General features: G+C 43.1%; 1 protein-coding gene across 2 annotated transcripts in view; it reads right to left on the bottom strand.

The window, feature by feature from the left end:
* Positions 1 to 7,350, bottom strand: part of si:ch211-113e8.10 (E3 ubiquitin-protein ligase ZFP91) — a 58,023-nt gene extending 50,673 nt beyond the window's left edge. For both annotated transcript variants that reach the window (XM_039767427.1, XM_039767428.1), the window contains exon 1: positions 6,581 to 7,350. In XM_039767427.1, coding sequence (XP_039623361.1) covers positions 6,581 to 7,053 — 473 coding nt within the window. In that variant the 5' untranslated portion in view covers positions 7,054 to 7,350. The remainder of the gene's footprint in view (positions 1 to 6,580) is intronic.
* Between the last annotated feature and the right edge of the window lie 6,088 nt (positions 7,351 to 13,438).

Below are 13,438 nucleotides of genomic sequence, written 5' to 3'. Positions count from 1 at the left end.
TGAGACATATGAGAAGGAATTAAGGTAAGGATTTTTTTTACACTCATTTTTTCTATTACTGCAGTACAGTGTACAGTACAGTATATTTATGTCCGTTTCCTCTTTCTGAGGCTTAGATTTTGAGTTTTTATGTTCTAGATTATGATTTTGCAAATGTGTTAAGATAGGTAAGTTACTTAGGCTAGAGTGTGTTTCGACTTACACCAAAATTCGGGTTACATCACTGTTGTAGGAACGGAACTTTTTTCGTAACCCGAGGACCCCCTGTATTCCAAAATGGGCCTTCTTCCAGGAACGACTAATAGGTTTCAACCTACAGATATTCTGGAGCAATTAAAGTAAAACTACGGCTTGCAAGTTGATTCAAACAATTTCCACAGGTGTTCCAAATTCTGTTGATTACTTAAAACCCTTCTCTCTGCCTGTCTTAAAGCAGAGTTGCTAAGGAAAAAAAAAATTGAAAATTCTGAAGCTTAAAAGGCAAATCAGCTAAAATGAACGCTAAATAAAAAGTATGATGAGTGATTGGTGACTAATTTAGAAAGTGCATGGAATAAAATTCTGCAGCCTGGCAGAGTCTTACTTTAAAACTCCTACCCTTCACAGACAGTGACCATGCAGTGAATTAAAACCAGATACTAGTTCGTGAAACCTCGGGTTACGAACGTCTCGGACCACATACAAATCGGGTAACGACCAAAATGTTTGTCAAACTTTTGCATCTGTTCACGACCATACACTCGGGCAACGAACAAGCCAGTTTCCCTTCCGGTATGTACCGATGATTTATGCACGTGTTCAGTTTCTCCCTGTGCAGAGAGACAGAGACAGAGAGAGAGACGCGTAAGACCGAGAAGGCAATTAAAGAATGCACCGGGCTTGTTTTTACAGAAACTGATTTGAGCATTCTCTGTTCAAGGTTTTCTCAGTGTTATTCAATGTTTTTACGTTTAGTTTACTATTACACTGTGCATTCTATGGTATAATTAACTATTTTTGTACTTAAAAATCTTTAAAAAAACATATTTACATACAGCTTGTTCGGTCTGGAATGGATTGATTATATTTACATACAATCCTATGGGGGAAATTACTTCAGGTCACGACCAAATCGGGTTGTGACCAGAGTTTTGGAATGAATTACAGTCATGACCCGTGGTTCCACTGTACCTACAAGATTGTGGCACCGGGAATATTTGTCTTGTGCACATTACTGTCGGGAAAGGCTTTGGGTTCCTGTGACCCAAAGATGGAAAGGGCAAGCACAGAAAAACAGTTAAACAAATAGCTAAGAGAAATATAAAAATTGACATAAAAGGTGTAACTACCAGTCACCCAAAAAAACAAAAATCATGGAGAACAACCAAGAGGGGAAAAGACAACCAGAAGGGAAGAGCAGTTTGGTTTAATGCCAGGGAGAGGAACAAATGATCCAGTCATTGCATTTAGACAGCTCACATAGAAGTATCGAGAAAAATGGAAGGGTCTGCATATGGTGTTTATTGAGTTTGAGAAGGCATATGATAAGAGTGCCATGCCAAGAGGTCTGGAGGTGTTTGGAAAGAAAGGAGGACCAGAGAACTTTGTGAGGTTTCTCCAGAATATGTGTGAGGGAGTGAGAACTCCAGTTAAAAACCAGTGTTGGGGTAACAGACAAGATCCCAGTTAGAGTAGGTCTGCACCAGGGATCTTCTTGAAGTCCTTACCTCTTTGATCTGGTTAAGAATGTATTGACTTGTGAAATAAAAGACCAGTCTGCCTGGTGCCAGCTTTGTGCCAATGACATGATGTTATGTAACACTAGAAAGGATGAAGTGGAGAGGAAGTGGGAGGAATGAAAGGGCTTTTGAGGATAGAGAACTGAAGATAAACAGGAAGAAGACACAATATTTGAGGTTTAATGATGAATTCAGGCATTGGCTTGCAGGGAAATCTATTGAAAAGCTGAATACAATTAAATGCCTAGACCAAGATGGAGAATTAGATGTGGAGATAACCCACAGAGTGCAGTGTGGATGGAACAACTGGAAGACAGTATCAGGACTATTGTGGGATCGAAGAATTAAGGCAAAGGTTACAGGTAAGGTTTTTAAGGCAGTGGTAAGACCAGCAATAATACATGGAACTGAGACGTGGGCAGCAAAGGGAGAGGAGGACAAAAAAGTTGGATGTGGCAGACATGAGAATGCAAAGATGAATGCATCAAGTTACAAAAAAAAGATAGAATAAATAGAGAAATATTTGAGATATACTCCTGCTACCACTCTGTTCCTTATCGAAGGATAAAGCAATAATTTATTTGAAACGGTGTTGTAGGAGATCTATGAAGGCAAGGCCTGGTGTTTGCCCCTTGGGCACAAGTTCAAGTGTAATGAAGCAAGCTGTGCTTTATGCGTACCTCCCCGATGACAAGCAGGATCAACTGTTTCAATGAGCTTATGCTCAAGTTTTATAACACATTGATGAAGCCACATTTGGAGAACTTTGTACAGTTTTATGTCTCCAGGCTACAAAAAGGACATAGCAGCACTGGAAAAAGTCTAGAGAAGAGCGACAAGGCCAGGGCTACAGGGGTTGAGTTATGAGGAAAGATTAAAAGAGCGGAGCCTTTAAGCAAAAGATGAAGATGAAGAGGAGACCTGACTGAAGTGTTTACAATTATAAAGGGAAGACCAGTGGATCGAGACGGTGATTTAAAATGAGTTCAATAAGAACACAGGGAACACAGTTGGAAACTTGTAAAGGGAAATTTCACACAAACATTAGGAATTTTTTCTTCACGATTAGAACCACAGAGACATGAGATAAGTGACCAAGTAGTGTGGTGGGCAGTAGGACTTTGAAAACTTGACTTGATGTTATTTTGGAAGAATTAAGTGGATGGGACTGGCAAGCTTTGCTCTCATCCAGATTGTTCTAATGTTCAATACAGAAGCATGCTCGGTAGATCGACATACACATTTACTTATTTGGCTGACGCCTTTATCCAAGAGACTTACAACATTAATGACACCATACTTTACATTTTCCAGTAGGAGCACCGGCAGGCCAAGAGACTTGCTCACGGTCACACAGTGTCAGCAGTGGGATTTGAACCCATAATCTGTAGTCAAAAAACCGCTACACCACACTGTCTATCCAACACACATATAAGATAGATAGTTTTTCACACCACTGTATCTATTTGCCCCCTTCCTGATTTCTTATTCTTTTGCATGTTTGTCACACAAACAGTTTCTGCTCATCAAACACATTTAACCATTAGTCAAATATAACACAAGTAAACACAAAATGCAGTTTTTAAATGATGGTTTTTATTATTTAGGAGAAAAAATCCAAACCTACATGGCCCTGTGTGAAAAAGTAATTGCCCCCTTGTTAAAAAAATAACCTAACTGTGGTGTATCACACCTGAGTTCAATTTCCGTAGCCACCCCCAGGCCTGATTACTGCCACACCTGTTTCAATCAAGAAATCACTTCAATAGGAGCTGCCTGACACAGAGAAGTAGAGCAAAAGCACCTCAAAAGCTAGACATCATGCCAAGATCCAAAGAAATTCAGGAACAAATGAGAACAGAAGTAATTGAGATCTATCAGTCTGGTAAAGGTTATAAAGCCATTTCTAAAGCTTTGGGACTCCAGCGAACCACAGTGAGAGCCATTATCCACAAATGGCAAAAACATGGAACAGTGGTGAACCTTCCCAGGAGTGGCCGGCCGACCAAAATTACCCCAAGAGCTCAAAAACGACTCATCCGAGAGGTCACAAAAGACCCCAGGACAACGTCTAAAGAACTGCAGGCCTCACTTGCCTCAATTAAGGTCAGTGTTCACGACTCCACCATAAGAAAGAGACTGGGCAAAAACGGCCTGCATGGCAGTTTTCCAAGACGCAAACCACTGTTAAGCAAAAAGAACATTAGGGCTCGTCTCAATTTTGCTAAGAAACATCTCAATGATTGCCAAGACTTTTGGGAAAATACCTTGTGGACTGATGAGACAAAAGTTGAACTTTTGGAAGGCAAATGTCCCGTTACATCTGGCGTAAAAGGAACACAGCATTTCAGAAAAAGAACATCATACCAACAGTAAAATATGGTGGTGGTAGTGTGATGGTCTGGGGTTGTTTTGCTGCTTCAGGACCTGGAAGGCTTGCTGTGATAGATGGAACCATGAATTCTACTGTCTACCAAAAAATCCTGAAGGAGAATGTCCGGCCATCTGTTCGTCAACTCAAGCTGAAGCGATCTTGGGTGCTGCAACAGGACAATGACCCAAAACACACCAGCAAATCCACCTCTGAATGGCTGAAGAAAAACAAAATGAAGACTTTGGAGTGGCCTAGTCAAAGTCCTGACCTGAATCCAATTGAGATGCTATGGCATGACCTTAAAAAGGCGGTTCATGCTAGAAAACCCTCAAATAAAGCTGAATTACAACAATTCTGCAAAGATGAGTGGGCCACAATTCCTCCAGAGCGCTGTACTCACTGCAAGTTATCGCAAACGCTTGATTGCAGTTATTGCTGCTAAGGGTGGCCCAACCAGTTATTAGGTTCAGGGGGCAATTACTTTTTCACACAGGGCCATGTAGGTTTGGATTTTTTTTTTCTCCCTAAATAATAAAAAGCATCATTTAAAAACTGCATTTTGTGTTTACTTGTGTTATATTTGACTAATGGTTAAAAGTGTTTGATGATCAGAAACATTTTGTGTGACAAACATGCAAAAGAATAAGAAATCAGGAAGGGGGCAAATAGTTTTTTACACCACTGTAGATAGATAGATAGAGGCTTTGCAGTCCCAGTGAGGCGCTATACAGGTGTATTGTCACAGGTATGAAGGAGCCCCAGTTGTGTTTCTTGACACACTTCTGCTCAATAACTTGTTGGCTGAAAGTCCTCAGTATCAGTGTGTCACAGAGAGGATGTGCAGCCTTGTTCATAATGGCACTCAGTTCTGTTTTTATTCTCTGCTTTGCTACTACCTACATAGGGGTTTAGAGTGTGCCCCATAACTGACCAAAATGCAGTACAATAGAAACCCAACATATAAGACAAACAATAACCAAAGGGTAAAAGAAACAGAAACACAAATACATAAGAGCTGAAGAGATTCATAATGAAAAGTACACAGATAGTCAACATATCATACTGGGTTAAAGGCCCAGGAGTAAAAGTGTGTTTTTAAATAAGATTTAAAGACAGCAAGTGAAGGAGCCTGCCTAACGTGCAAAGGCAAACAGTTCCAGAGTTTTGGAGGTGCAACTGAAAAAGCCCAATAACCTCGGAGTTTGCATCGTGCCTTAGGAACACATAAAAGCATCTGGTCTGCTGACCTGAGAGAGCAAGACGGTACATAAGGGTGCAGCAGTTCTGACAAATAAAATGGGGCTCAACCATTGGCCTTAGCCTGGTAATTTGGTGGGACGCTCTTGAAGTGACGCTACTAGCCCATCATACTGCAGTCTTCCTGTAAAATTGTGTTTTGCAATGGATTAACAAAAGCCAAGTCACTAGGAAAAGCAGGAATTGTTCTGATGCTGTAATGTTTGACTTCTTGGCAACTGTATACAGTATTTTCAAGAGTAAGAAGCTCCAGTGACCTAATAGCATTATTACTGCTTATTATTTGACTGATGCCTTCATTCAGGGTGACTTGCACCACTTTGTGGTATACAAGCGGTTACATTTCTTTGTTTTTTTTGCGAGCTGAGGCACAGACAGGTGAAGTGACGTGCTCATGGTCACACAGTGTCAGTAGTGGGATGTTAACCCTCAACCTCAGCGTCTGAAGTTCTAGGTCCAAAGAATTAAACCACTACACCACACCGCCAGCCAGTAACACTGACACTTGATAGTAAAAAAAAAAAAAAAAATACAAATATTGTATACATAAGTTACATAGCACTTCCTATACATTCAATTAAACAACACCACTATTTCCAAGGCCCATTGGCTTAGACAGCTGGTCTATCTATATATCTTAATCAACAAAGTTGGCTCCCTGCACTTGAAATGTTTTGCAGGACTTTTAAAGGAGCTGGCCTGTCAAATGGAAAAGAAACATGACAGCTGCTCACGTGGAAAACCGTTTCACCTTTTGCACAAGGAATACAAGAAGAAGTATGTGTACTTTGGGAAGTACATACTGTACACTCCTCCTGACTACATTATGATGCCTTATAGATACGGTGGAATCAGCAGTACTATCGCAGTGGGCATTTTGGCCAATTTTCGCCCGCTCGTGGCGAGGCATCGGAGAAGGAAGCGGATTTCTGGAGGTGCGCGAGGCGCTACCTTCCCGCAGCAGCGGCTCTGCCCTCTCCTCATGTCGCATACACATGGAATGCTCGGGCGCCTGCCTTCAAGAAAAATGATTAATCTTCCCGTCACTGCACCCGGAGTTGTGAGGAACACATTTTTTTTTTTTTTAAGGAGTCGAGGCGCTCATCGCGCTACTCGAATACACGCCGCGTCTATATTTCCTTGCTGCTTTCCAAAAGAGCATAACTTATGGCAGGGTGAAAAGTTTAGAAAGGTACAAGCATCTCGTGTAGTCTTAGTCGGTGGTACTCACGTTGTCGTTAGGCCGCTGTCACCCGGCGCCTGAGCCACGCTCTCTCCACGAACAGCGGGGTTCCTTCTCCGACGCGGGCACTCCGCCTTCCTTCGACGGGCAGCTGCAGAGCCCTCGTCTGCTCCATCTGCAGCTTGCCCGCACCCGGCGGTTCCCCGGCTCTTCTCCCTGGCAGCTGCTGCGGTCCCTCCGCGACTCGTCCTTACTCTCAGCACTCTTCCAGAACGAGGCCCAGGTTTTGATGGTGGCGCTGACGGTGGGTGCTCGTCCGAGTTCCGGACCACTAGAGTCGCCAAGGCCGCTGCCGTAGCTCCGGTGACTGTTCGGCCCCGGAGCACTCTTCCCGAGCCCGTTGGACTGAGGTCACCTGCTGTCGCCACGGGTGCAGCCCGCGTCTGTTCGGCATCTGCTTCGCTAGACTGAGGCTCCGGCTCCCCGCTGTCACCGTTGGGCCGGGTCGGCTCCGATTCCATCGCCGCCCGCCTTGCGCTGCCAGCTGCACCCGAGCGGGCTGGTAGATGGTGCTGGTGGCGGGGAGGTGGGGGGAGCTGAAGCTCAGGACGGACCTCTCAAGCTCACTCGTCCCGATTCTTCTTCTGTCAGAAAAAAAACGTTTATTGATAGTAAATTCTATTTATGCATTCCATTAATCACAAAACTTCAAACTTAAAGGGACAGGATCGGATAATCCAGAATCGGAAGGCATCGGAACCGGGCCGTATGTCTTAATGTCGCTTCTCCTTTAAGAAAAAAAGCAGCGCTTTTTAATAAAAACAAAATGGAAGGACGTCCGCCGTGCTGCTGAAATTTGGGACCGTATTAGACATCCGTTTTCAAGGGATTTGTAGTCCTATGGTTCATTTTGTCTGCTTAGGAACTTTCATAAGTGTCAAATTTAAAAACTACATCTCCCGAAATGCAGCGTTAAACAGCACGCAAATGAACAGACTCGCACGTAACGCAAAGGATTTCGGGAATCTGAGTTAGATAGTTCAGCCCTGTAACTGATAATCGCCGCCTCCTGTTTGCGCTTGAAACGCCGGGCTTTTCCGCGGCTGTTGTAAATCAGCTGGGTCCCTTGTTTTATAATAAATTGCGATCTTTTTCGTCGATTCTTTACCACAGATGTTTTACCGGCTTTTATGTTAGCAATCCGTAAGTGTCATCTTGCAGATACTCGCGTCAAAGCAAAGAGGGCGCCCGTTGTCGCCCTTTCTATGACCTACACAGTTAAGTCTGAAGGATTCATTTTTTTTAAACCCGTAGTCTTTTTTAGTTGTGCACATTTGTAAACCATTTTATAATGTCTGTATCTGAAACAATATTAGAGAAATTCTACGTGACCGTCCTCGGTAGCATGTGCATGTTTAACGGGTGTGTGCAATCGTGTACTTAAGATGAGACATCAAGTTGTTTCGTCAAAACAGCTTAAGGAAAAGTGCCACATTTTTATTTAGGAAATGTATTACAGACCAGTAAATTGTACTTCTGTACCATGTAAAATTAAGGAAACCATAATAAGAAATATATTAGGAAAACACCTATATGAAAATAATTTACAGCCACATGGGTTTATTAGTGGAATATCCTGCCAAACCAATCTTTTAGATTTTTTGAAAGTGGCAACAGGATTAGTTGAGAAAAACAAAGCCTCTTCAGCCAATGACAAGAGATCAGTGTCATTTACATCTCACATCATGAAGACATCTGAGAGGATGGCCCCAAGCTATTCGAGTCCTCTTGGGGTAGACCATCTGCACCCACCGCAGTTTGCCTATCGGACAAAGATTTCAGTGGAGGATGCAATTCTCATATCTACTCCATGAGGCTTATTTCCACCCAGACAAAGCTGGCAGCACTGTGAGGTCTCTGTTGTTTGATTTTTCCAGTGCCTTCAGTACCATCCAGCCATCCCTGATAAAGGGAACGCTCAGAGATATGCAGATGGATGAGCCTGTGGTGCCCTGGATAATGAACCGTCTTGTCAGACAGATCACAGTTTGTGAGACTCTCTCTCTGATATGAATATGATCAACACGGGAGCACCACAAGGAACAGTTCTGTCTCCTTTTCTCTGCACTCTGCACACCTCAGGCTAAAATTATAGCACCAGGCCATGTCACTTGCAGGAGATATACCTTCTTGTTATCCAATTTCTGTTCAGTTTGGCTCATTATCACTAAACCCACCCAGCCAGAGCACAGCGCTGACATGGTGATCGATGACCAGCTGTCCTTCACTCACACTTGGTCTTGCAGATTCACTGTATACAAACAAAATCCGCAAGATTAGGATGTACTGTACCTGGCAGAATATGCAGCACAACTCCTTGTCCTGGCTTTGGCCTTGTCACGTCTGGACTACTGCAATTCTCTACTGGCAGGGGTGTGTCACCAGGATGATGTAGATGATTCAAAACACTATGGCACATCTGGTGTTCAACTAGGTGAGCACATACCACTCCTCTTGTCAGATCACTGCATTGGCTCCATGTAGAGGCAAACATTAATTTCAAATCCTTGATGCTTGCCTAAAGGGTAGTCATTGGGTCAGCACCTATAAAGGGTATATTGAGGGAACTGTGAGGTCCCCTGCTTTTTCTAAGCCACTCAGGTCTGCTGATGAATGAGGTTTGGTGATGCCACCTTTGTGTGGCATCAAATCTCAGCCCAGACTCTTTTCTTGTGTAGCTCCTAGCCAATGGACCAAGCTGCCCACCTCCATTCAAAATTCTGACGCACTCAATGTGTTTAAGAAGTGCTTGAAGACTCTTGTGTTCTGTGAACTTCTGTTGTAATTGATAACAGCTTTGATGGGGTCTTGTAACTAAGGAGGTGAAACTGGCATACTGCTCTGAGCTCTTCGCTTGTGTCAAACACTTTTGCAACCCTGTCCTGTTAAACTATCCCCAACAGTCCACTGACCTCTTTTGTGAGTCACTTTGGATAATACCGTCTGTTTTAAATATGTAGTGCCCTCCATGATGTTTAGGACAGGGGCACATTTTTCCTCAATTCACTCCTCTGCTCCACAGTTTAAAATAACAAATCAAACAATTCAGACGTGATTAAAGTGCACATTGCAGTCTTTCATTTAATGGGACTTACAGGCATTATGGACATACAACACTTTTTTCTACACAGTCCTGATTGAGCATATGGAAGGCCTGTTCAGTTGGAAAATTCTTGAAAGGCCAAGCCAGTCATCCAGTTTCAATCCATTTTTTAGTTCTGATAAACCCGTGTTGCCTCAGCAGTATGTTTGGCTCATTATCTTGTTGTAGGATGAAGTGCCATCCACTGGGTTTGGGGGCACTTACTTGAACTTGAGCAGATCAGATGTTTCTACTCACTTCAGTATTCACTGTGCCGCTGCCATCAGCAGTTCCATCATCAATGAAGACAAGTGTGCCAGGACCTGTGGCAGCCATACATGCCCAAGCCATAACACCCCAATGTTTAACAGATGAGGTGGTCTGCTTTGGATCTCGGGCAGTTTCTTGTTGTCTCCACCCTTTGCTCTCACCATCTCTCTGAGGTTCATCTTTGCCTCGTCTGTCCACAAGACCTTTACCCAGAATTCTGCAGGCTCTTTGAAGCCCTTTTTTCACAAAGTGTGATCTGGCCATCCTGTTAATGCGGTTTGCACCTTGCAGTGTGGTCTCTGCATTTCTGTTCATGAAGTCTTCAGCTGATAGTCGTCTCTGACACACACACATTGGCCCCCTGAAGACTGTTTTTGAGCTGTTGCACAGGCGTTTCAGGCTTTTTCTTTACCACAGTGAAGATTCGTCTGTCCTCAGCAGTGGAGACCTTCCTTGGCCTACCAGTTCCTTTGTGATTACTGAGCTCTGTTGTGACATGATGTTCCAAACAGTTGATTTTGGTCTTCCCAAGGTTTTGCTGATGTCTCTTAATGGTTTTATTCTTGTTTTTCAGCCTCATAATGGCTTTTTTGACTTTCATTGGCACAACTCTTGTCCTCATGTTGAACAACGGCAACTCCAGACTCCAAAGGGTAGAAGCAGGCCGAGGTATCTTATGAAGCCATTAAACCCACCTGCGGAATCACAAACACCTGTGACGCCAGTTGTCCCAATAATTATGGTGCATGAAGTGGGGTGGGAGGACTGCAATGTGCACTTTGATCACTATGTCTGAATTGTTTGTCATTTTAAACTGTGCAGCTGAGGGGAAGATCAAAGAAAAATAGGTCTTTGTCCCAATATGGAGGACACTATGTTTTCTCAAAAAAAAATTGAAACTCTAAAATTTTACATTATTTTCTGTCAGATCCTGGTAGAATACCCAACATTGCCCTACAATATTAACAAAAACAACTTTGCAAAATAATTCACTATTCAAAAATAGCAATGCATAGCAACTATAATCACCTACTCTGCAGTGCACTGCAAGTGGAATCTCACTTTTTATCCATACATTACACGTTTATTTTTATTGTTGCATTAACTTGAGAAGTCCTTTCTTATTTACAATGGTGATGGACAGGTTGACAGATGAGATTAGACAGGAGTCCCTGTGGAGTGTGATGTTTGTCAAGGACATTGTGATCAGTAGAGAGTAGGCAGCAGGCTGAGGAGACCCTGGAGAGGTGGAAATCTGCTCTAGAGAGGAGAGGAATGAAGGTCAGTAGGACCACCAGGACAGAATACATGTGTGTGAATGAGAGGGAGGTCAGTGGAACGGTGAGGATGAGGAGAGTAGAGTTGGTGAAGGTGGAGGAGTTTAAATACTTGAGATCAACAGTACAGAGTAAAGGGGATTGTGGAAGAGAAGTGAAGAAGAGTGTCAGGAGTGATTTGTGACAGACGGGCATCAGCAAGAGTGAAAGGGAAGGTCTACAGGACAGTAGTGAGACCAGCTGTGTTATATGGGATGGAGACGGTGGCACTGACCAGAAAGCAGGAGACAGAGGTGGAAGAGCTAAATATGTTAAAGATTTGAATTGGGTGTGATGAGGATGGACAAGATCAAAAATGAGGACATTAGAGGGTCAGCTCAAGTTGGACGGTTGGGAGACAAAGTCAGAGAGGCGAGATTGCATTGGTTTGGACATGTGCAGAAGAGAGATGCTGGGTATATTGGGAGAAGGGAATAGGGGATTGTGGAAGAGAAGTGAAGAAGAGTGTCAGGAGTGATTTGTGACAGACGGGCATCAGCAAGAGTGAAAGGGAAGGTCTACAGGAATAGGATAGAGCTGCCAGGGAAGAGGAAGGCCTAAGAGAAGGATGTGGTGAGAGTGGACATGCAGGTGATTGGTGTGACAGAGCATGACGACGAGGACAGGATGATATGGAAGATGATCCGCTGTTACAACCCCTAACTGGAGCAGCTGAAAGAATTAGAAGACTGACTAACGTTTTATGAATCCACTCAGGTAGCACTGTGGAGAAGCAGTTAGCACGACTTTTCTCTGGCTTTAAGTTCAAAAGAAAGACTAGTCACCATTTTAGTAGAGTTTGTCACCTTTGAGCGGTGTGTAAATGGAATGTTGTCCCTTACATTTCTAAATGTACAAGATAGGTTGATCAGTAACTCTTAAAAACTTGCTCTATGTGAATATATAAGTGTGACTGGTGATGCTTTGGTGTCCCATCCAGGACTGGTTGGTGCTTTGCATTTGCAGATACCTCAGTTGGTCCCAGTTTATGGTATAGTATTCTCCAACCCACTTAATCCAATTAAGGGCCATGAGAGACCAGATGTTAGCCAGGCAGTCCTGGGCATGGTGCCAGTCCATCAGTGTCCACCCAATTTGAAATGACTAACAAACTGAAGTGGATTCAAAAAATGACGTAATGAGGTCATGGGCTAGCGCACCATACCACCCCCAATGTAATTTTCCTGTTCAGATTAATCGCAATAAGGAAATCAGATCAAACTTTTTTTTTATTATTAATAGGTAACTGTTTTACATATTACAGTAAACTAGCTGGCAATGTCAAAAATGAGATAGAACAAGGGTTCAAATAAGGGACTGAAAAACCAATAAAAAAAGCTTTAATTTTGCTTTGAATTTGTTCATAATGAGCAGCAGACAAAAGTGACTGCCAATAAATAACTAATTTAAACATGCGGCCAATGAAAGTTAAATATGTGAGCAATCAATAAAATCAGCATTCCTATTATTTCCCTACCTTTTGCCCCAATTTGGAAATGTCACATAGAAAGCACCTGATGTTTTATTAATTGTAATTCAGAGCCAAGTGGCAGGTAGGAGATACTTTTCAGTGGGGGGAAAAAAAGGTTAAAGGTTATCTCCACATGGAAAAGGAAAGAAGGTCAAAGCAGCAATGTTTCAGCCAGCCGATGAAGGTTAAACGGACGTGACGTACTTTACCTGCTTTCCTTTTCAGCGTGGAGATAACCCATAATTTTTTTTTTTCCCTTTGCAGATGAATGCAGACGCAGTCCTACACTAACTCAGCATAAAGTGTATGGCACATGTTGGAAAATAAGCAACAATATTTTATAATTTTGCTAAATGCTTACTGTAATGCACACAGATAGCTGTACAAAGCACACTGATGTAGTCCATCATTGTCTAACCCACTTAGTCCTGAATAAGGACTCGTGGGGGGATGATGGAGCCTATCCCAGCTAGCATAGGGCACAAAACAGAAACAAACCCTGGCCAGGGTGCCAGTCCATCGCAGGATGAGCGCACACACACCAGGGCCAATTTAGTATCGCCAATCCACTTAACCTGCATTGCTTTAGACATTGGGATGAAACCCACGCAAACACTCGGAGAACATGCAAACTCCACACAGGGAGGACCTGAATCCTCGTCACTTTACTTTAAGGCAGCAGCGCTACCACTGTGCCACCATGCTGC

This window comes from Polypterus senegalus, chromosome 10, assembly GCF_016835505.1.
Source record: "Polypterus senegalus isolate Bchr_013 chromosome 10, ASM1683550v1, whole genome shotgun sequence".
Classification (NCBI taxonomy): domain Eukaryota; kingdom Metazoa; phylum Chordata; class Cladistia; order Polypteriformes; family Polypteridae; genus Polypterus; species Polypterus senegalus.
Note: the sequence above shows the minus strand (reverse complement) of the source record. Positions and strands in the feature narration are given on the sequence as shown.